Source organism: Chenopodium quinoa, unplaced genomic scaffold, assembly GCF_001683475.1.
Source record: "Chenopodium quinoa cultivar QQ74 unplaced genomic scaffold, ASM168347v1, whole genome shotgun sequence".
NCBI lineage: Eukaryota > Viridiplantae > Streptophyta > Magnoliopsida > Caryophyllales > Amaranthaceae > Chenopodium > Chenopodium quinoa.
The window spans coordinates 466,391-489,371 of NW_018742890.1; the positions used below are offsets into that span (position 1 = coordinate 466,391).

Consider the following 22,981-nt stretch of genomic DNA (forward strand, 5'->3'; position numbering starts at 1 on the left):
CTATTATTCCATGTGGCATATGCGTTGAATAGTCATTGTTTTTTATTTATAACCTTCGTCCACTTATGGAATCAATTAGTCCATTTGACTTTTCACGTTTCTTGATTTGTGTCATCAATTATTGATATCTCTGAATCATTAGTCGTAAAATGTCAATAAAAAGTGTTTTAATCGTTGTAAATAATATAAAATAGATGTAGTATAATTCTTGATAATTACGTATATAAATTAGTTTGTATTTTAAAATTAAATGGGTAATTTTTTTGAGATGGTGGATATTATTTATAATGGGGGTGGATTTTTCTTTGATAGAAAGACAAGATTCGTAGCCCGTGGAATACGCCAATTCTCGAAATGAATGGACATCAATCCATTGACTCAACTCTAGTAAATACTACGTACAATTAAATGCTCTTCTCTCCATTCCATTCTTCTTTCAACTATGATACGGAGAATGATATTGATATTTATTGGCCTTTTGCAAAGTCAATATCACATTTGGTGGTTGATGACTTCAAAAGGTAAACCAAAACTATCTTACAACAATTATTGCAAATTTGTAATGTTGTACTCAATTTGTATTTTAAAGTGAAACATTTTTCTTGTGCACATATGTTAATGTAAAATTTTGACTGATAATATCTTTAAATATCAGTAAGTAAAATTATAACAGTTGAATTAAATTATTTATTGAGACTATTTCAATGAAAACCCACACAACTATATTTATTCTTATGTTTAAATCATAAACACTAGTAAAAGTGAATTAGCTCGATGAATAGTGTAAATAGTCAAAATGTTTCACTTATTTAAATACGAAGGGAGTACTTCAATAAAACAAAAATTTTATACAAATTAGCAATTATACTCTATAACATGGACAAACCCAGAGTTTAGGATAACCATTTAAAATATTTTCTAAAATAGTATTTCTTTAGTTTCAAATTAAATGACACGATTCTTTTATCATCGCATTTGCCAATGCATAAATTCAGTCGTAAATATCTCTAATTATAAAAGTTAATATTTTTAAATTCACATTAAGAAGATTCCATAAAGATCTCTGTAGACACCTGATTGTGTCTCCCCAAAAACCAAACCTAGTGATGAGTACCTTTCACGCCTTTGATTAACGAGTTCGGTGAAGAGCTGAGTCTCGTGGAAGTTCCTTAAGCCTTGACTGTGTTTCTAACCTTTCTTAAAATGTTTTAAATCAAAATTATTTATTTCATGTCCTTAAATCCAAAACCATTCATTTCGTGTATTTAGACCCAAAATAATTCATTTCGTGTCCAATTCATAAAAACGTCCAAATCAAATTATCTTGGTCTAATTATTGTTTAGTTGGATGGGGCTTGAAAAAAGCTTTGCAACGATATATTATAAGTCCAAATCCAACTTATAGCAAATAGGTTATGGCCAAAATACTAAACCAAGCCTAGGTCCACCTTACCTATGACCCAATGATCATGTGAGGGTCCAAATACCTTATTCCCAATCCTAAACCCATTAGGATTGTTTAGGAGCTTCTAGGTCTCTAGAAGATTCAAATATATCCTTTCCGAAAAAGATAAAGATCAAAAGAGTTCGAAATCGAATAAAACTTCTCTTTTAATAGTCCTTGTCCCGATCAAATTCAAAGACGCACGGATGTATTTCGTTAACCCAATTCTATTACAAATAAAACTCCGTACAGCTTAATCATCTTTGAAACCATCGCAGAAAGATAGAACCATCACGCCGCGATGGACTCTGTCGCGCCACGATACTCTTGTCGTCCCGCGATGAAACCTGTTTTATTCCGTTCGAATTCTAATCATTTCTAATCGTCCAGACTCTTTTTTTTCCCCTTACAAATACAGGTCGTTTTCCCCATTTTCAAATCAGCTGGAACCATCAATCATAAGCTATAACCACCTAGCTCCAATCATCATCATTGATCAAATCATCAAATATCCATATTCTTAGCCTTAGCCTAAATACATCCTCGATACAACCCAATCAAACATAATACCTCCTTTGCGAGATTCGAATACTCCTAGCCATATTCGACATTGCCTTCGACCTCGACGTAAAAGGTTAATAGTTCTGAGGGTTTGGTCCCAAATCTATATTTCAATTCATATTTGATTTATTTACTTTATTGATTTAACTTTCTTAAAATTTACTAACGTGTGCATTGTTTTAATAGCAAGAAGGTTGAGGCATCGAAGTGAGTAATTCAATTACCCTCTTACTTATTCTTTTGATTTTGGAGTAGAAATCATGCTTACAACGTTATTTTAATTGCCAGTATCATGTTAGAATTCTTTATGATTTCTAGTATCATGTTTAGAATAACGCTTTGATTTGATTGTTAGTGACATGCTAGGATTTGTTATTAATCCTTTTAGTATCATGCCCAGGATCTTACTATTAACAATGTTTTGATGATGATGTTATGATGATGATTGTTGTATTAATCATATGTTGCTTGATTATTCATGATTTAATACTATTGCTTGATCACGCCCCTTTTTGCAGGTTTAAAGAGAATTCGTACTTGAAATCACGCCTAATAAGATAATTAATAATTTTAATTTAGGCTTAATATGATTTAATTCAAGTGAACACCAATAATAAATTTGATTGTGCATTAATAATCAACCAACTTAGATTAAACAGGTTTAGGATTAATTTGATGTATGTATGTTGATCGAAAAACGCACATGAATATCATAAGAATTAAGTAGAGGCTTATTTAGGACGGGTTCAATCTCTTTTAGGTTGGATTTGTACCATAATCCCCGAACGTCCAGTCATGGTTCCGGACCATTATGGAGTTAGCGATCTCCGTGATCGTGAATGGGGTGTAGCCTTCACACCCGTGAACGGTTTACAAGTTTCTAAAACTTGTTGGCGACTCTTTTATCTCTAACTTCTTTTCCTTGGAATGCCGCCATGCCTAAAAGCATGAACCATAGTAGGGCTCAAAGATGAGTTTGAAAAATTTCCTACAATCTCACATGACTGTTTTTATTTATTATAAATCATAAAATCTAATTAAAGCATGTAGACTTTGTGAATAGTGTCAAAATTCAAAACGTTTCATCTAATTTGAAATGGAGGAGGTATTAATTTGGAAATATGTGCTCAAATCACGTGTCGGTAAGTGTAATTAATAATCATTTCATTTTAATATTTTACTTTTAGTTATCTTGTCCCCATGCTTTTGTCTATTCATTATAGTCAATCTAAGGTTCCAATAAATTCTCCGGTTACATTCATCGGGTTATCTCAGGATACTCACCAACCCACCATAGTTGTCGTTGATAATTTATAATATTATGACGTCCATCATTGTTGATGTTGGTTGATAATTGTGATATACTAATATAAATTTATTGAAATTCTAAAACAATATTTTTAGTAACATTATATAGTTATTCAAATTCTAAGATTTTTGCAACTGATAAAAACTCTTAAACTCTAATGACATATTCCTCAAACTATCCTATTGTTATACACTACTCCGTATTATCAATTATCCTAAGATTCTTAACACATTTAAGAAAAAAATTTAAATGACTTTTTTTGTATAAATAGTCCACAAACTACTTGTACTCGATATACTATTTGTCCAATGGCAAAACATTTATAATTTGGGTGGAACAAATCAAAGGCCCAACAAATGAAATTGAACCCAACTCATCAAAAACCAAGACTTGAGGATAAAATTGTCAAAAAAAAAAAAAAAAAATAATCAAAGAAAAGAAAAAAAGAGATGGGAATATTGACACTGCCTTCATTGGTAAGGTTAAAGGCATCAATACCATTACCAGCAAGATTGAATTTGTCTGAAAGAGAAAAAGCTCAGTGCTTCTGCAAATCTGGTTTACAAAACATTCAATTAACCGCCACCGCAACACGGCGGAGGATGAGCGCCGATGCAACTGCAAGTTCGTCGGAGACGGCGGCGGCGGAAGATGTGGTGGTCCAATACGTGGTGTTAAGGAGAGACCTGATTGACACGTGGCCTGTTGGGAGTGTGGTGACCCAAGGATGCCATGCTTCTGTTGCTGCTATTTGGGAGCACAAAGATGACCCTTCCACTCTCCTCTATTGCTCCCCTCCTGCTCTCGATTCTATGCACAAGGTATTTCTCAATTATCATTACTTTATTACCAAGTAGTTGTTTATATATCATATTTGTATATTCAATTGAAATGTTTTGGTCCGAATGAGCCGCAAGAGCATTACAAATTACAAACGAGGGAAAGGGATTTGAATCTATGATCTATCGTGTAGGGTCTTTATGTCATTGGTATATTACGAAAATTTGTCTATATATTTGTTAATAAATGTTTACATTAGCTTAGTGTTGTTGTAATAAGATTTATGAGGAGGGAATGTTAATGAGTGGTATACTTGGATGACGAACAGGTTACACTGGAAGTTAAAGGGGAGACTCAAATTGTGAATCTTTCAGAAAAGCTCAAGACTGCTGGGATTTTACACAAACTATGGATCGAGCAGCCTGAGAATTATCCAACATGCATAGCCACTAAGCCATATCCTAAATCCGTGGTATCGCCTTTTTTTAGAAAGTTAAAACTTTGTAAGTGATTGTTGTTAATCTTATAGGATATGATTACCTGTTCTGAGCTGAACTTTGAGCCATAGAATTTCTAGCTACGAGTATGAGTACTTGGCTTATTGCAAACAATTGTAAATCACATTTCTTGAGGTTTTACAAATCCACTGAATGGAGGAGTAAGGTGAAGTGACAAAAATTGAATGTGTTTTCTGAATTTAGTTGCACACAATTGTTTGGCATGTCCGCATATACATATAAATATATTACTCTGTGTATATAGATATTTGAGCTGGTTGTAGTCCTTTGCAGAGTTTGTTTACATGCAAAATAAAACTCTGTGCTTATTAGTCATTACCATAATTACTTAACATCCACCTAAGAGATGACATCACGGAATCATCTTATCCCTGGTCTTCATATGATGTGGGGAATGTGTTGCATGCCATTAAGTTCTATTCAACCATGTAAGTGCTGCACAGATCACACGTGGCGACTAAGTTAGATATTAACAGACTGATAGAAATGCATTATATACTGAGAAATGTGAGCTAGGTAATGTACTTGGTATCTTAGGATGAGGATGTTAATCTAGCCAAGGCGCCAATAGCAAGAGAGTTAATATAGGTACAGGGTTCTTCCATGTTCCCAATGTGACGCCGGTCTTCAAAATTATCACTCTTGTCTGGACCGCCTACGATGGCACCAGTGAGTTCGTTTGGGTTTGGAGCATTTTTAGTGAAATAGTCCATAAAAGTTTTAGCACAAGTCACTACTTCAGACTTTGACAAAATAGGATTTGATGCTCCCCTGTGATGTGGCTGTTGTGGAAAATTCTTTCCAAATCCTACCATGTATGACCTCTGCTGTGGATTTGCTCCCAGTATATAATCCATCTGCATGCCCCACCCATCACTTGATACGTTAGTATGACAGTAACTCTTGGGCTCATAATGAAGGTAGTCAATTTTAGATACGAGATAATTGATATGAGTACCTGTTTCTTAGCAAAAGCAAGGAGGTCAGCAGAACCAAATTGCTTGCCACCACAAATAACCTGCTGGTTGTATCTGGCAAGCAAATCACCATAGACACTGAATGCAAAAGCGGCAGCTGTAGCATATTGCAAGTTGGCTCCATCTCTCATGTAAAGCAGTCCTCCTGATGATCACCAATTATGAAAAACAGCAGCAAGGACTAACATCAGAATGCTAATAAATGTTGGGTACATTACATGATACATATGCTGTTATGCAAGGATTGACAGGATGTGAGCTATGTCTTAGTGAATATAGTAGTAATTATGGGTACCAGGAGTGAAGGGAGCTTGGGCATAAGGGCTTCCGGGGAGTACTGAACATATGTAACTATCAGCCATCTTCTTGTACTCATCCAAGGTCTGCTGCCCTTGAAAATACAGCTGCCAACAGAGGATTATCATGGCAATGATTTTTTTGTTGAAAAACAGTCAAGCTGATATTTTATTTATAATGCAATTACTGATTGTATATAGATGTATGTTGCTTTGTGACCTATAAATCCGAGGAAAATTGCAAGACTGCCTTTTATCTGCAGTGAGAACTTACTTCTGTGAGAAGAATCTGGCTTCCGGCATATTTGAGGTCCCAATTAAATTCGCTTATGGTAGCATCAATAGACTGATCCTCAATATAATGGTAGTAGGTTTGGTTCTTGGTGGCCTTGTACAGCCATGTTGCTGCCCATTGCATCTCGTCCTGCATGTACAAAGTTGGCTGCTTTACAAAGCCTGATTATCTAGAATAGAGAAATGCGTAGTCTAGACAGAGAGATAGGAGATTACATTAAAGCCAGAGAACGAGCAGTAGAAGGGGCATTCTCCATCGAAGGTTCCTTTATAGCTTCCAGCAAATCTAAAGAGCTGCACACAGGGACCAGTAGTGGATGAGGCATTGATGCACTAGGTTGATTATTAATATTTGATATCATGCATGCATTACTCGCTATATATATATATATATATATATATATATATATATATATATATATATATATATATATATATATATATATATATATATATATATATATATATATATATTTTTGTTTGAGGAATTACTCGCTATATTATCATGGGGTTGGAATTGATGATTTTGGTGACTTAGGGAATATGTGACATTTTCATGACATATTGCTACGCATCAGAGAAGCAGGAAAATTACTGATTTGGCCTTGTTGAGGAGTCGGCGAGAATATGGCTGATCAGTTTTGCGAAAGACAATGGAAGCAGCAGCCATGGCGGCAGCAGTTTCAGCAGCAATCTCAGTGCCAGGTTTATGTTCGTCAATCTGCAAGACTGGACGTTCAGATTGCATGTTCTCAGGGCGAATCCAACACTGATGATCCACCAGGGGATCTCCAACTTGCACGTATAAGCGGTTGCGTCTGGAGCTACATTTTAGGAAATAATCAGTTCCCCATCTGATAGCATCTCGGACATGTTGGAGCTCCCCTGCAGCCTGCAGCTGAGATTCATAGAAGATGGCTCCCCATGCCAGTGTTGTCACTGTGAATGCCATTGGTAACCCATACTTTACATTGTCTCCTGCATCATAGTATCCCCCTACCAGGTCCACCTACATGTATTATTGTAATGTTAAATATGAATCACTGAATTTAGTATGAAAAAAGAAGAACTTATGAATAAATTATGGTCTAATGAAAACCATCTTCTTGATAAACCCATCCTTTTAATATTTAGGGAAATATGCGTAGCTATTGAATTTCATTGTTGCTTATATATTCATTGTTGCATTTGCATATATCTTTCATTGTTTATGAGAGTCTCATGATTCAAGAGTTGATATTTTGAGTGTGTGAATGTAACTGTTTAAGGGCGAGGGGAGGAGGACGGTTAGAAAGAGAACATATGACGATAATTATATAATGATATACAGTCAATACAGACATTGGCAAGCTTGCCATCTTCGAGGCCAGAATCACCGCGCCAGGGGACCCTGTTAGTAGGAGGCAACTTTCCTGATCTTTGACATTCTAAGAAAATGATGGACTTGCTTAATGCGTCTTTGTAGTTGAATCCTTGTCCTACAGCCTTCTTGTTTAACCCACACAACAACGCCACCATTAATGCTATCCATGGCGCTATAGCTTTAGATGTAATCTTCATTTAATACCCCTAGCTGCTTACCCTGGCTTGTAAATCAAATTTCGATTGGCTCCTTAATATTTTGTTTTGAATCGAATTCAATTAATGAGCAGATTAAGTGTAAGCATATGTTGATAATTGTTTTATTTCCTTATTTTTTTTTTTTTTTTACAATTTTTCTTTCTGAAGAGAATGATTTATTAATACGAAGAATCTAATAAAAAAGGATAAAAATGAGATTTTTTTTTTTTTTTTTGAAAGGAATGGAAAAACATTGGAAAGATATGTAGGGAGAGTTACAAGGAGAGCCAACCCACTATTAACGGAGTCCTAAATTTTCTTAATGATTTAGTGTTATTAATAGAGATTTACCTATATTTTTGAGGTATCCACAGGAAGGGCAATCCTACAATTACGACCATGTCTATAATCTAGTGCACAGCTACCTTTCTCCATTTTGGGCCCTGTCAATACAAAATTAAACAGTCAAATACCGCTTACTTACATGCGTTACATCACTCATTCACTCATGCCATGCCAACAAAATCGAAGCGACCCTAAAATCTACGGTAATAACATAATTAAATCTAGGTTGTTCATGTTTGCAATGAATCTTCCGTTCATCCTATCATAAATAAAATTCATTTGGAGTCATCAAACTCATGTTTGGTTTCTCTAAGTAGGGGTAAAATTTTATTTTCCAATAGCTCTCATTTTCATAAATAATGACTGTGTTAAATATATATATACATAATATTCAATTATTATGTATTTTAGTAATATATATATTAGTAAAATACATAATAATTGAATATTAATAAATTTACTTTTTTTAAATAGCTTTTTAATTAAAAAAAAAATAAAAAAAATAAAATATCGTAAGTGTAAGCACAGCCATAGTGCCATCCCTCTACAATTCAACGAAAATCAAACATGGCATTGCCTAATTATCTATCTTCCCTTTAGATGTCCTAATTCTCACTCTTGTAATATGGAATTAAGATAACAGAGGATGTAGATTCCACTTGCAACTTATTCTCTTAAGATTTCATGTGGGAAAAATGGAGGTGTAATTACAATAGTAGCATATAAATGATTAATCTCATAATACTTAATGCAATGAAACTTAATGAAAACATATTACAAAGACTTACCTTATGTATATTTCTAAGAAAAAAAAATAAAAACTATAGCTTTTGAAATTATATCAGGCTTGATTAAAAATTAGTGGATATAATAATTTTTATGAATGTGTTGATATGGAGGTGATGCATGGATGCAGTGTGACAAATAAAGGATATCGTCTATTCAAGCCTGAATCCAAGAAGTTAATAATCTTAATATTTGATGAAGGAGCACAATGACAATGGATCTGAAATGATATATCACAAGCTCAAGGAGACATACTTCCATATGGCCCAAGTGGAGAAGAAGGCCCAATCCAGCCAGCAACACAATCACCTTCAAGTTCTTCACCAAGGTGTTCAAGCTTATCTTCTAGCTCACAAAGTTCCAAAGCTTAGCAAGTAGAATTCAAAAAGTACAACAATCACAACAACCTAAGCATGCATCCTCCATCCTACTTGCGTAAACATCAGTGTAATCATGCCATCATGACTCTCATAGCTAGTGAGCCACAAAATACTTTTCAAAATCTTTCAAACTTAAGTCAAAATTCAACAAAATAAACTCAAAGTCAAACAAAGTCAAAACAAAACGAAGTAAAGTTAAACCTCAACTTGGAATCATTGTAGGTCCTTTAAATCAACCAAATTTTCGAAAACCATTAACCGATAAAATATTCATTGGCAAATAAATTCACATAAACGAGTGGATAAGAAATCCATGATCACTCTTCGCTCAATTCCACAACATGAAAATGCTGCATTACCTGAAATGTTTCTCTTTACACTATCCCTACTAACCATAAATGGGTCATCAAAGGGCAAAAATAATGACAAGACCAAACACACACATATCACGAAATCAGCAAAGCTTAGTTATAAACATAAAGGAAATCACATAAGCATGATACATCATAGCAATGAGAAAAACATACATACAAACCAACAAACACAACTAGACTAATTCATTTGTTAATTAGATTATGCATCGAACATGTTTCCCCACTGAATTGTCCCATAAAGAGACTAACACGAGAGCTTATCATGCTAGTGTCAAAATTGGCCACTTAAAAAGTGACGAATATTTTAATTTTGCGCATAAATAAAAGGAAAATACAACATTCTTTACCCCCAGTACTACATTTTTTATCTAATGCAACCCCCAAATCCGTTGCATAAAGCACCAAAAACCGTTGTGTTAGGCCTAATGCGACAGCCCCGTACCGTTGCACCTCCTTATACCTAATGTAACGGCTTTTGGTACCTAATGCAACGGCCAATATAATCCGTCGCATTAGAGCAATACCTAATGCAACGACATCATCTATCCGTTGTCTTAGATTACTCTCTAATAAATATCATAATAATGAGACCTAATGCAACGGCTGCATATATATGTATATATATTTATTTATTGTTAGTTAGCTGTTAATTATCAATTCGTTAGTGCAAATAAAAATAAATTTTTTATCATTAAATTAATAATAATAATAAAAAAAAAGATTAGGATTTTATTAATATGAATTTAAAGTTTGTACATTATTATCTATAAGGAAATTTACAAAATTAAATTATCACTAGTTAAACTAAGAAAAAAAACAATTAAAAGTTAAAACTAAATAATTTTGTCCCCCAAACAATATTTTCAGCAATTCTTTGGGCAACATTATCATTTCTTTCTCTGCTACTCCAATTTCTCAAGTAAAGCAATTCGAGAATAATTTGGGAAGCATCTTCTTCAGTTTCAGTATCCACCTCTAGAGCACTATTTACACATATCTAATGGATCTAAATCCCCTGATAAACAAAACACAAACAAATCAAAATGGGATAATAGAAGAATCGAGCACTCAAATAAAAAACAAAAAGAAAAAAAAAAGAAGAAAGAAAGGAACTTGAAGTAAGTCAGAAACCTGCAACAAAGAAAAAAAATCTGCAACTAGGAAAAAAATCAGAGCTATCCCATTCCACCATATCGAATAACACGCAAAATAAAACTATGACAAATCAGATTATAACGGCATACTTTATTGTTTAGGGTTTAGGGGAACCTCCTGAAGTAGAATTTAAGATATCCCAAGCAGACAAGGCTTTTACAATTCATTCAATTATCTAGTTCACTGCACACAGATGAAAGAAACATACTTTCAAGCTGAGTAATTTAAAGCATTAATATAATCTTAATAAAGAGGTAGGGAAAGCTAAGGCTACAGCTAATTATGTTCTTCCTTCAGCAATATTTTTATGCATAAACTTAAGTTAACTTATAATACTAATCATACAAATCATAGGTCAAGAGACAAGTTCATCCAAATTGACCCTAATTCAACATATGCACATTTAGTATAGAATTTACTCAGCATCACACAATCAAACATATAAAGGAAATAAAAATTCCAAAATTGAATCAGAAATCAACTGAAAGAAATAAAGTCAAGCAGTTATTAAAAAACTAATCAGCTATAAGAACTACTCCGAAAACCTATGGCTACACACTCCTAGATAATGAAGACAAACAATTGAGCCTGCTCAAATGATGACGGTCTGAACTAAGGAACTTGAGGAACGGCCCCTACTTTCATTTTTGCCTCTAGTTGCTGAATCATAGGTATTGTGAACAAAGGTTACAAAGTCCATCAGCTTTGGTTACGTAATAAAAAAACAACTATTGATAGTTAAAACAAATATGAACTATTGATAAATAAACATATATAAACTGTTGATAAATAAACGAAGTATCAACTGTTGCTATATCAAACCCATATGCTTTCTTGTTTTTTTTTTTAAAAAATGTATATTCATCCCAAAAGTAAATACTTCGGCTTTGATAAGTCAATATCAATATAAGAATAATTGTTGTTTCAACATCACAAGAAAATCACAGAAATATACCGTAACACCAATAGCCTACATTCAAAAGGATTATCGAGTATGAAACAAGTCACAATTCCAAGATAACCAGATTAGTCTAGTACAATTTCTATAACTTTTTCTTTCTTATACAATCAGTTTTAAGGGGAGGAAGAATAACCTTTGAGACTTGATAATGGGAAGGTGGGCTGCAATTAGCTCACAAAACAATTTTATGATTTCTTGAGCCAATATCATATTCTCTTCTCTTATTATGTGCTCCACCCAAAATACATAATCAAATATAAGGAATGTTTTGTCTGCTTATATAAAATATATATGGGCATATCTAACAATATTCTTTCAAAGTATCGCTAATTCAAAGATTCCACTATGATTGAAAATTCATATAAATGATTTCTATTTACCATTCAATACAATACTTGTTTGACAAGTAGATCAAAATAAATGGTTGCTAACCTTATTACGGAGTAGCTCTTTGGTTTTCATTTATAAAATCAGTTGTTCCAACCTTTTCTTGCTCTGCACAGACATTTTGAACATCCACGTTCTTCATGATATCTAAACATAAGGATTTATCTCAAAGACTAATGAAACTGCAGACTTGTTGCCCTATTTACAATATAACATTGTAAAGCGTTTGATGACAGAAATATATGAATAACCTTTGTCTAGTGACTTGCTGCATATTCTCTCAATCACATATCAAATGATGACAAAATTTCATTGGCGTGTTTCGAAGGGAGGTAATTAGGGTGATACTGAGATCATAAGCAAATAACTAATGTTTAGAGAAGCAATGACAAGTAAATGATAAATATATACATCAATAAGGGTGACCTTGATGCTGTTTAGAACGTGAGCATACCGCTGGCTAACACACCCCATGAGCTATCAATCAATGTACAACTTTCACAAGCAATTAGTGGAAACCTGACATTAAGCCAAAGGAGAGAGAGAAGACTATTCTTCTAATGTAACATTAAGCTAAATTAATGGTAATGGACTGACTGTTTTTAAGAATTAGCGAATCAAACTTATTATTGACAGGTTTAGATAATGCTCACAATTAAATATGCTAATACATTTGTATCCAATACATGACATTTTATACATAATTTAGTATGCATCAGGTCAGTTATGTTGAGGCTTGAGAGAAACTCATACAGCTCTGGAATGGTTTGAAATCCGGGAAAAAAAGAGAAACAGGTTTAGAGTCACCACTTAACATCTATTGTAAATTAATTATCGACCAATTGCAATAATCTAGAAAAAATCTAATGAATAAAAAACACAAGTAATTTACCTTAGAAGCATGTTCAAGCGTTTAGCATTACCACTTTCATATCTTAATTATATTGAGAATAATCATTGAGAATAATTATTAGCGGTGTTAAGAACAACAGGTGATTAGAAAATTGAAAAAGTATTATGTGAATTAATGTCATACCACACAAGTTTTGAGAACTACAACATTTTTCATTATAAGAAAACTGAAAGGAGTTATTTTTGCTTCTTCTTCCCAATTGCTCCTCTCCGACAATTTAAACCATAGAAACTATTACGGTGTTCAAATTTTGATTGAAAAACACAGAGAAATGTAAAATTGCACCAACAAATTTAAACACTTGAGCAGTATAAAATAAAAAAAAACAAAGAGGTGAATTTGAATCTAGGGTTTTAATTTTGGGCGAAAACTTACATTATGAAAAGCTGAAAACCGGTAGAGACTGAGGGACACCATCGGATCAAAGGATACACAAATCGCTGGACGAAAATATAAAATGGACCGTCCTCGGCAGGTATATTATCTCCGGCATCGCTGCTACCGTAAAATGTCGTTCCTCTGGCTAGCTGACGCCTGACGGTGGTTGAGGAATATACTTCTAGCTACTTTCTCACATCTCTTTCTTTATCACTCCTCTAATTCAAATGCTGCTCGTAATTTTCGAATTTCGAATTTGTAAATTTGGGTGAGGAAGAGAACTAATTTCTTTTAATTTCTTTTTACAGCTATTTTTTTTTTTTTTTTTTAAGGAAGATAACAGCTAGTTGATTATGATTATTACTCGTATGAACTATGAAGGATAGATAAATTAAGTGGGCCTTTTATTGGATGGGTTTTTTAGGAAAATGTGAAGGCTTTTAATTTTGGGGCAAATTTAGGAGGGATTATTTTACGCGCCTATATTTTAATGATTAGATTTCCCTATTACAACGGTTACCTCTTAGTCGTTGCATTAGACCCTTCTATAGAGAAAGTATGAAGCAGTCGTTGCGATAGATCTAGCTATTACAACGGCTATCTATGTAGTCGTTGCATTAGCCATATTTTAGCCGTTGCATTTGATTAAAAATGTAGTAGTGCCCCAATAAAATTCATGGTTAAAAAATAAAACCCCTATTTTCTATAATTACCATAATTGTTATAAGAAAAAAAAAATTGGTTTTAATAATCTCAACTTTGAGCTATTTGCTTTTAATAATTCCAAAGTCGTATTATTATTTAATAATCCGAATTTATAAGACATTTGCTTTTATTGGACCCAAGTGACCTGTAACCTATTAAAGAGGTAATTTTTTTGTTTAATGAACACGTGTCACCACGTAATTAGTCAAAAAATAAAAAAAAGATTTTTTTTTTAAAAAAACCCCAACCCGCCAATCCCTCCCCAGCCAACCCCATTCTCCGGCAGCCTCCTCCCCACCCCCATACTCCGTCAGCAATGTTTAGTCACTTTAGAAAAAATAAAAATAATAAAAACCCCAACCCACCCCATTGCCCCCTACCCAAACATCCACTGCCCAACCGCCTTCCCAAACCCCCACCGCCACCCAACTTCCCACACCCACCACCATTAGTTAGTAGAATGCTATTAAAAAGTAGAGAGAATATTATTAAAAAAATAAAGAGAAGTTATTTTTTTTAAAAAAAAAAACGTTCCATTTATTTAAATACACTAGTAGAAAAAAAGAAATAGGCAACCCCCTATGGCAACGGTTTATGAAAACCGTTGCCAACTTAAATGAGCCCCATTTTAAATTTCAGAGTTGGCAACAGTTAACCGTTGCCAATTGAGTATTTTTTTTTTTTTAAAAAAAAATAGTTAGAGTTGGCAACGGTTAACCGTTGCCAATTAAAAAAAAAAATTAAAATGTTAAGTGTTGGCAACGGTTAACCGTTGCCAATTTTTTTTTTTAAAAAAACCCGGGTATACTGCTTCATTCAATTCCAACGTCTCTTCATTCAATTCGTCCCCTCTTCTCTTCTCTGTTTCGTCCCTCTTCTCTTCGTCCCTCTTCATTGCTTCCCTCTTCTTGCCATTCCATTGGAGCACCCGACGCAGCTGCCGCCATACGCACCACCAATTCCATACGCAATTGCCGCCCTTCCATTAAAGCATCTTCGAGGTAAGCTACCTAGTATACCTAGGTTTCAATTACTCCATTGAATTCTTTCACATTCATGCCTTTTTTTGAGGATTTGTTTTGCATTTTAGTAATTGTAATTAGTATGTTGAAATATAGGGTTTCTCAACTACAAGCGCACGTACGGCCCCCCTCCACAACGACCCTCCATCCACATATATACTTGGGTATAGAAAATGTAAGTGATTTTAGTGAATAAGGCTGTGTTAAGCCGTATTTGCAAGTTATGTTTCAATATGTGTACGACAGTCCAACATGCCTACTGGGTTTTATTCCCTGACTGCAATTTGGGCTATCTCCTTGTTCTGCTAGGTTCAAGGGGGATTAGAACTCTCAGACAATGTTTAAGTATAGTTTGATTTTGGAGTATTTGATATGCATCGATGCAAGTTCCCTTTTCCATGTTAACCACTTGTATTTTATCTAATGCAATTATGGTTTTTCCTGTGAAAAAGTTTGCTTAGGTTTGAGCTGTGCTGTTTTTCTGATGGCTCGGTTATGCCTTTATGCTAAACGTGCTGTTTTTTGTAGCTGTTGTTTTTGTCCAGCTGTTGTCTTGGTTGTGGGCTGTTTGGCTGGTGTTTGGTTTTGTTTTATTCTTGTTTTGGGTGTTTTTAATGTCCTAGTCCTTGGTCGAAGTACCCTTCCTATAAGGTCCCTTCTTGTTTGAGGCTAGGTAGTGCCCCTCAATGTTGAGGCTAGGAGTATTGAAATTCTCCATTGATGATGTTCCTATGGGGAATATGTCCCAAGTTTTGGTTATTTGTTGCCCTAATTAATATAGAAATTGTTTGAAGTAGCTTATATTTGTCCTTTTTGTGTTTTACCTTTTGTGGTTGGTGTGGTTTGTTGCCCCATTTTCTCTCTAGTTCCTTAATTATATATATGACCCTATCTTTTCTTATTATCCATTTCTCATACTTACTAACTTTTGTTTTTTTTTTGTTTTTTCTTTTTGCGTTTTTATAGATTCATATGTGATTTGAAGTTCAAGTTTAAGCTTGAAGACTACATATATACCTCAAGTGCGAAGTTAAAAAGAATACATTATCCATTGTATTGGTATGAATTATAAACTTCTCTAATAAGCTATATATATATCTATCTCTTTATTGTCTTAATAAAAGTGTTTTCATGACAAACTAAATACAACAATAAATATATGAAATGTTTGCATTGCATCATCATATGCCTAGATACCCGTTCAAGGATTTCTCATTAGGAGAAAGTCTTGAATAGTCCCCGGTTGGGACTGTTCTTTTGAACGTTTACTCTCACTTAGGTGGTGAATGTATGTCTTTTTTTTCGATTTTAAGGAACATCTTGGCTTACCATTTCCTCGATCACCATGTTCTCTGGGTACATATGTGGGAAAGTAATTACCTACGTCGTGTACTTGGAGAACTGGGGGGAAATGCTGCCGGATTTTCCTTAAAATTGGAAAGTTGACATACATTCACTAGTGAGAGTAAACGTTCAAGGATGGGTTAGGTTGGAGTGATAAGGACCCTTTGGAAGCATATATTCATTTGTGTATGTATATGAAAGTTATATGCATGTTGTGTGTTTGAATTTGATTTATATATATAGTAGATGTAGCAATTATACATTATTATTCGTAATATGTTGCCATGTTTAGAGACAATTTACTTAATGGAGAAGGATCGTGGATGGATGTATGGTAGACGTGATACATTAGAATTCTTTAATGGGGTTCAAGAGTTTTGCGAGAAGGCTTCATCTTATCAGCGCAGAATGGGTTTCGAGTGCCTCTATTGTCCTTGTGTTGATTGTAATAATGTGAAGGTGGTCAATAGTGTTGATATCATTAGAGATCATGTAGTTTGTCATGGGTTTAGGGTTAAATATCATGTGTGGATTTGGCATGGTGAAGAAGGAGAGTACAGTGGGGATGTTATTGGGTATGATGTGCATGATGATAGAAGCAATGATATCCGTGTGGACGAGGAATACAAGAATGATGAACAATTTGTTGATGATGGTGCTGAGGAGGGATTTGAGGATGATCATGTGGATGAGGTTGAGGATGAAGGTGTGGATGAGATGATGCGTGGTTTTGAAGGTGACGTGTTTGAGTCATTATCGGAGGCTTCTAAAAAGCCTTTGTATCCTGGGTGCAAAAAATACTCCAAACTATCAGCCGTGCTTACTCTTTTTAACATTAAGTCGAAGCATGGGTGGACGAACAGTAGTTTTACTTCCTTGTTGAGCGTGTTAAGTGAGATGTTGCCCGATGGGAATGAAATTCCTAAGTCTTACTATTACGCTAAGAAGCTCATGTGTCCATTTGGTTTGGAGTATAAGAAGATACATGCATGTCCTAATGATTGTATTCTTTACCGAAATGAATATGAACAATTGGAGGAGTGTCTAAGATGCAAGAAGTCGCGCTACAAGCGCAAGAGTTGCAATGCTGGCACGAAGGGACCTCCTGCTAAGGTGTTGTGGTATCTTCCCATAATTCCAAGGTTTAAACGTCTGTTTTCTTTACCAAAAGACGCTAAAAACTTGAGGTGGCATGCAGAGGGAAGAAAGAAAAACAAAATGCTGAAGCACCCAGCCGACTCCCCGCAATGGAAGAACCTTGATATAAAGTTTGGGGAATTTGGTGATGAAGTCAGAAATTTAAGGCTTGGTTTGTGCACGGTCGGGATGAATCCATTTGGCACTCTTAGTACCCAGCACAGCACATGGCCGGTACTTTTAGTGATCAACAATTTGCCTCCTTGGTTGTGCATGAAACGAAAATATGTAATGCTTTCACTCTTGATATCGGGGCCAAGGCAACCTGGAAACGACATAGATGTGTATCTTGCGCCATTGGTTGATGATTTGAGAAAGATGTGGGACGAAGGGGTTTCCGTGTTTGATGCTCATAAGAATGAGATGTTCACATTGCGTGCAGCTCTTATGTGGACCGTTAATGATTTTCCTGCATATGGCAACTTGTCTGGGTTTAAGAATAAAGGGAAAAAGGCATGTCCCATTTGTATTGATGATACGCCAAGCAGACGCCTTGATCATTCTTTCAAACAGGTGTATTTGAGGACAAGAAGGCTGCTCAGGCGCGATCACCCGTACCGTCGACAGAAAAAGGCTTTCGATGGGACGGTGGAAGAGGGGACTGCTCCTAGGCCACTTACTGGTGAGGAGGTTTACGCTCGGGTTAAGGGTGTACGAACAATATTTGGGAAATCTGAAAAAGTGGCGGAATCAATTGCTCTCTTTAAAAAAGAATCAATCTTTTGGTTGCTCCCGTACTGGAAAGAACATGACGTTAGGCACTGTCTTGATGTAATGCATATAGAGAAGAATGTGTGTGACGCTCTTGTGGGAACGCTGATGAATATTCAAAACAAGACAAAGGACGGAAAGGGTGCACGTTTAGATCTGGAAAAGATGGGGGTGCATCCAGAATTGTGGATTCAGCAAAGGGTTAGTAAGGGGAAGGAACAGGAAAAGGAAAAAGAAATGGGTTCGAAAAAGGGAAAGGGGAAGAGCAAGGGAAAGGGAAAGGCCGCGGATGCGTCGAAGAAGAAAAATGAGGGAACAACCAAAGAGGGGAAGGCCTATTTACCTCCGGCTTGCTACACATTGTCAAGGGTAGAAAAACAGAGGTTTTGTGAATGTCTGTATGACATTAAGGTTCCATTAGGGTACGCATCTAACATGAAAAGATTTGTATCCTTAAATGGAGAATTGAAGCTGACAAGTATGAAATCCCATGATTGTCATGTTCTGATGCAAGTTTTTCTACCAATTGCAATACGTGGTATTTTGCCAAAGCACGTGAGGGAAGCTATTACAAGCCTCTGTTCGTTTTTCAATACAATATGTAGCAAAGTGCTTGATCCTTGTACCCTTGATGCTTTACAGGCGGATGTGGTTGTGACTTTGTGCAAATTTGAGATGTACTTCCAGCCCTCGTTTTTCGACATAATGGTGCATTTGATTCTTCATTTGGTGCGTGAGATTAAGTTGTGCGGTCCAGTGTTCTTGAGGTGGTGCTATCCTTTTGAAAGACACATGGGTACATTGCAAGATAAAGTTAGGAATCGGGCTCACCCGGAAGGAAGTATGATTTAAGGGACCGTGGCCGAGGAGATTGGTAATTTTGTGGCCGACTATGTAGCCGTTGCTGAACCTATTGGTATTCCTACTTCTCGAAATGAAGGTAGACTTGATGGTCATGGCACAATCGGGTCGAAACGAATGTCACCTGATCGAGAGAAGTTCTTACAAGCACACCTTTATGTGTTGCACCATGTTGCAGATGTTCACCCATATTTAGACGAGCACATGGCTAGTTTTGCGTGATGAGTTTCCGTCGAAAGGTGAAAGGGCACTGATGCAGTTGCACAATAAGAAGTTTGTGAGTTGGTTTTGTGATCGAGTGATGGGTGGAATGGATGAGAGTGTCACAGCTACAGTAAGGTGGCTTGCTTATGGTCCTAGGGATGATGTTCGCTCATTTGAGGGATATGACATAAATGGGTACATATTTTGGACTGAGCGTCAAGATTTGAAATCGTCCTCGACCCAAAACAGTGGTGTAACAGTTGTGGCATCATCAAGGGAGTTTGCAAGTGCTAAGGATAAATCACCTGTTGATACAGAGTTGTTATACTACGGTCGAATTCAAGAAATATGGGAGCTTGATTATTGTGACTTCACGATTGCTCTTTTCTGGTGTAAGTGGGTTGATAATATCAGGGGTAACGTCAAATTTGATGACTTTACTCTTGTAGATCTTGGCAACCTGAATGATAGTGCGGAACCATTCATCCTTGCATCTCAAGCTAAGCAGGTGTTTTACGTATCTGACCCTACCGACTCAAAATGGTCTATTGTGCTAGCCGGCAAAAGAAGAATCCTTGGCGTTGGAGATATCGAGGATGAGGAAGAATATGATGCCTTTGATGACTCGGCACCTTTACTGTTCCTAGACCTACTGTGCCAAATGAGATAGACGACCAAGCCAATTACATGAGATCAGACCACGATGAAGGAATATTAGATTGAGGTACTGTATATTTTTTGTTAGTTTGAATTGCAGGCGTAGAAAGAATTAAAAAATCACATTTTAGGTGAAAATGAATGAAATTGTTGAATTACTTGCCCATTTTTCTTATATTCTTTTAATTGAATAAAGTAACTTGCATCACCATTTACTATGTTTATTTGTATTATAATTCAGCAATTTATATATGATTATAATTTTACCTTACAATTCAGCAGCTAATAACGTGTTATGTTTGTAATGACAGTTTTTAACATCTAATGGCGGACGATCGATTTCGTGTTCGAGTTGAGGATGTTGAATCTAACTCAGATGATTCATCTAATGATGGGGACCAGCCGTATGATGTGAACAAGGAAACTGATTTGGGTGAGCCAGAAGATCAGGCGCAAGATGTATTGGAGAGAATGATAGATGACTTTGAAATTGCAGCTAAGCAAGCGCCTCCAATCGATAATGCCATTATGGAGCCGTTTCGTGAGGATCAAAGTGGAGGGGGGGTGCAGGCACCAGCGAAGAAAAAGCAGAGGGGTCCGACGACAGCTTTCAAGAAATCTGTCTGTCCTATGGTCTTGGAGTATGACAGGGTAGGGCAACCCTCAGGTAAATGGCGTCGTCAGTATGCTGGTCAAGTTGGGATTTGTGCGCGCAAAATCCCCTTACGCTTCGTATGAGCGACGTACCTACAGGCTTGATTGACACGTTTTGGAATGATACCAGGGTAAGTTTGATTTGATGTGATTATTTATAAACAATTTCAATTTATTGTTATGTTATTGGCAAACTAATAATGTTTGTTATTTGTGCTTGCAGAGTCTATTTAACATTCCAAATGAGTACGCCAAGCGAAGGGTGTTTGAATCCTTACTTGCGGCAAGATTCAAAAGCTTCAAGTGTAACTTAGTTCGTCGGTTTATCACAAAGAAACTTGTGAGGAAACCAAAGAACAAGAAAGGAGGTGGCAGTGATGATGATGTCATCGATGAAGAGAAACTCCCTTGGCAAATATGGCCTAGCATATCGAAGGATGATTGGGAGGCTTTCATTCATCAAAAATGTAAAAAAGAAGAAATTGTAAGTTTAAAGAACTCTGATGAAAATTGTGTTGTAATTTATCGTCTTTTTTATTAGTAATGAAACTAACATATATATCTTTTTATGTAGGAAATGAGGGAGCAGAATTCCAGGAATGCATTGCAAAAGCAATACCACCATCATATGGGAGCAATGACGTATGATGAATGGAGGGATACGTGGGTGAGTGAAGGAGTATACCCCACTGCGCTTCTAGGGTCCTCCACAGCGCCGTCTGACTCCACGACCAGTACTTTGGTGAGTTGTGCTGGGGATTTCTTTTGCTCTATGCATTCGCGGGACAAGAAGACCGGAAAATGGTCCATCAAGGCTCCGGAAACCAAAGAAATGACAGATAAGCTAGTAAGCAACTATGAACTAGTGAACTACTTTATTCATTTGCATGTATATCACTTTATATAAACACTTACTTCATGTTTCCATTTTGTTTTTGCTACAGCTTGAGTACACTGGAGAGCTTGTTGAAGGCAAGCTCGTCCCGACGGTAGAGAAGGATCCCTTCACCTTAGCTATGGGAAAGCCCTACCATCCGGGACGGGTATTAGGTGCTGGGGGGAGCTTTCTAGGATGGGAGAAGGTAATGGGTCCCGAATATACCAAATCTGGAAGATCCCGAGCAAGTGTGAACTCGCCACAGAACTTCGATGCCACAGTGGCATCAATTAAAGAACAAGTGCACAATGAGATGCGCGAAGATTTCAATGCATGGGCGAAGCAAATGAATTTGCCGACCTTGCCCTTTTCCTCGACAACACTGGCCGACTCAAGTAGCCACCCACGAAGAGAAGGAGAACAAGAGATAAATGCACGCGAGGAGGTACGTGATTAGAATTCAACTCTATAAGTTTTGATATGTTGAGTTACGTGGGTACGGTTCTAATTAATGTTTCACTATCAATACACTATTGCAGATTGGTACTCCTTCACATGCGAACTCAAGGGGGCTTGATACTCTGACACCTCATGACTTTCCTATTATACAGGTGATTTTTTACTTACTTGTTTGGATAATGATATTGATTTTTGGATTGTGTTGTGAAATGGTTAAGTTGGCTGTGAAATGGTGTTTCTTCGCTGTGTTGTGTTGTTGGTGTTGCTTTAATTTGTTGATGTGATGTGTTGTTGTTGTCTGCTTCTCCTTCTCCTCCTCCTTCTCTTTCTCCTTCTCCTTCTCCTTCTCCTCCTTATCCTCCTCCTCCTCCTCCTCCTCCTCCTCCTTCTTCTCCTTCTCCTCCTCCTCCTCCTCCTTCTCTTTCTTCTCCTTATCCTTATCCTTCTCCTCCTCCTCCTCCTCCTCCTCCTCCTCCTCCTCCTCCTCCTCCTTCTCTTTCTTCTCCTTCTCCTCCTCCTTATCTTTCTTCTCCTTCTCCTTCTCTTTCTTCTCCTTCTCCTTCTCCTTCTCTTTCTCCTTCTCCTTCTCCTCCTCCTCCTTCTCCTCCTCCTCCTCCTTCTCTTTCTTCTCGAGGAGGCTGCAGCTGTGCAGCCTCCTCACTGTGCACACGCTGCCCTTCCCGCCCGGTTTCCGGTTTTTTTTTTTTTTTTTTGCACTCGTTTTGTTTTTTTTTTCTTTTTTTTGCGCCTAAGATACTTAGTTATGAATATTTATGGCTTGAAACAACCTAAAAAAGCAATTTCACAAGTTTTAGGTTCATTTAGAGTATTTACGGCTCAAAATGGCCTAAATGAGTTCTAACTTGCCCATT

General features: G+C 36.2%; 2 protein-coding genes and 1 long non-coding RNA gene across 3 annotated transcripts; 1 reads left to right on the forward strand and 2 right to left on the reverse strand.

Annotated features, from left to right (window-relative positions):
- The first annotated feature begins 3,600 nt into the window (after positions 1 to 3,600).
- LOC110726912 (putative peptidyl-tRNA hydrolase PTRHD1) lies at positions 3,601 to 4,764 on the forward strand. The gene is made up of 2 exons (XM_021906442.1): positions 3,601 to 4,135; positions 4,423 to 4,764. Exons 1-2 carry the CDS (start codon positions 3,764 to 3,766, stop codon positions 4,603 to 4,605), a joined length of 555 nt encoding a protein of 184 aa, XP_021762134.1. The 5' UTR covers positions 3,601 to 3,763; the 3' UTR covers positions 4,606 to 4,764.
- Position 4,765: 1 nt separating this feature from the next.
- Positions 4,766 to 8,382, reverse strand: LOC110726913 (endoglucanase 16-like). Its single transcript, XM_021906444.1, has 8 exons — positions 7,521 to 8,382; positions 6,775 to 7,188; positions 6,396 to 6,473; positions 6,160 to 6,309; positions 5,885 to 5,993; positions 5,571 to 5,734; positions 5,138 to 5,469; positions 4,766 to 5,047 (listed from the first exon to the last, which is right to left on the reverse strand). Exons 1-7 carry the CDS (start codon positions 7,737 to 7,739, stop codon positions 5,146 to 5,148), a joined length of 1,458 nt encoding a protein of 485 aa, XP_021762136.1. The 5' UTR covers positions 7,740 to 8,382; the 3' UTR covers positions 4,766 to 5,047; positions 5,138 to 5,145.
- Positions 8,383 to 10,336: 1,954 nt separating this feature from the next.
- LOC110726914 lies at positions 10,337 to 14,561 on the reverse strand. Its single transcript, XR_002512420.1, has 2 exons — positions 12,173 to 14,561; positions 10,337 to 10,639 (listed from the first exon to the last, which is right to left on the reverse strand). It is a non-coding gene; the product is annotated as an uncharacterized LOC110726914 (long non-coding RNA).
- Positions 14,562 to 22,981: the final 8,420 nt, after the last annotated feature.

What these genes read in the sequence shown, in the direction of transcription:
- LOC110726912 (XM_021906442.1), top strand. Translation starts at nt 3,764, where the DNA reads ATGGGAATATTGACACTGCCTTCATTGGTAAGGTTAAAGGCATCAATA. An exon ending in CTCTCGATTCTATGCACAAG is followed by an intron (nt 4,136 to 4,422) that starts GTATTTCTCAAT and finishes GATGACGAACAG; the next exon opens with GTTACACTGGAAGTTAAAGG.
- LOC110726913 (XM_021906444.1), bottom strand. Translation starts at nt 7,739, where the DNA reads ATGAAGATTACATCTAAAGCTATAGCGCCATGGATAGCATTAATGGTG. An exon ending in TCCTCAACAAGGCCAAATCA is followed by an intron (nt 6,474 to 6,774) that starts GTAATTTTCCTG and finishes CCCTGTGTGCAG; the next exon opens with CTCTTTAGATTTGCTGGAAG. An exon ending in TTGCTTTTGCTAAGAAACAG is followed by an intron (nt 5,470 to 5,570) that starts GTACTCATATCA and finishes TGGGGCATGCAG; the next exon opens with ATGGATTATATACTGGGAGC.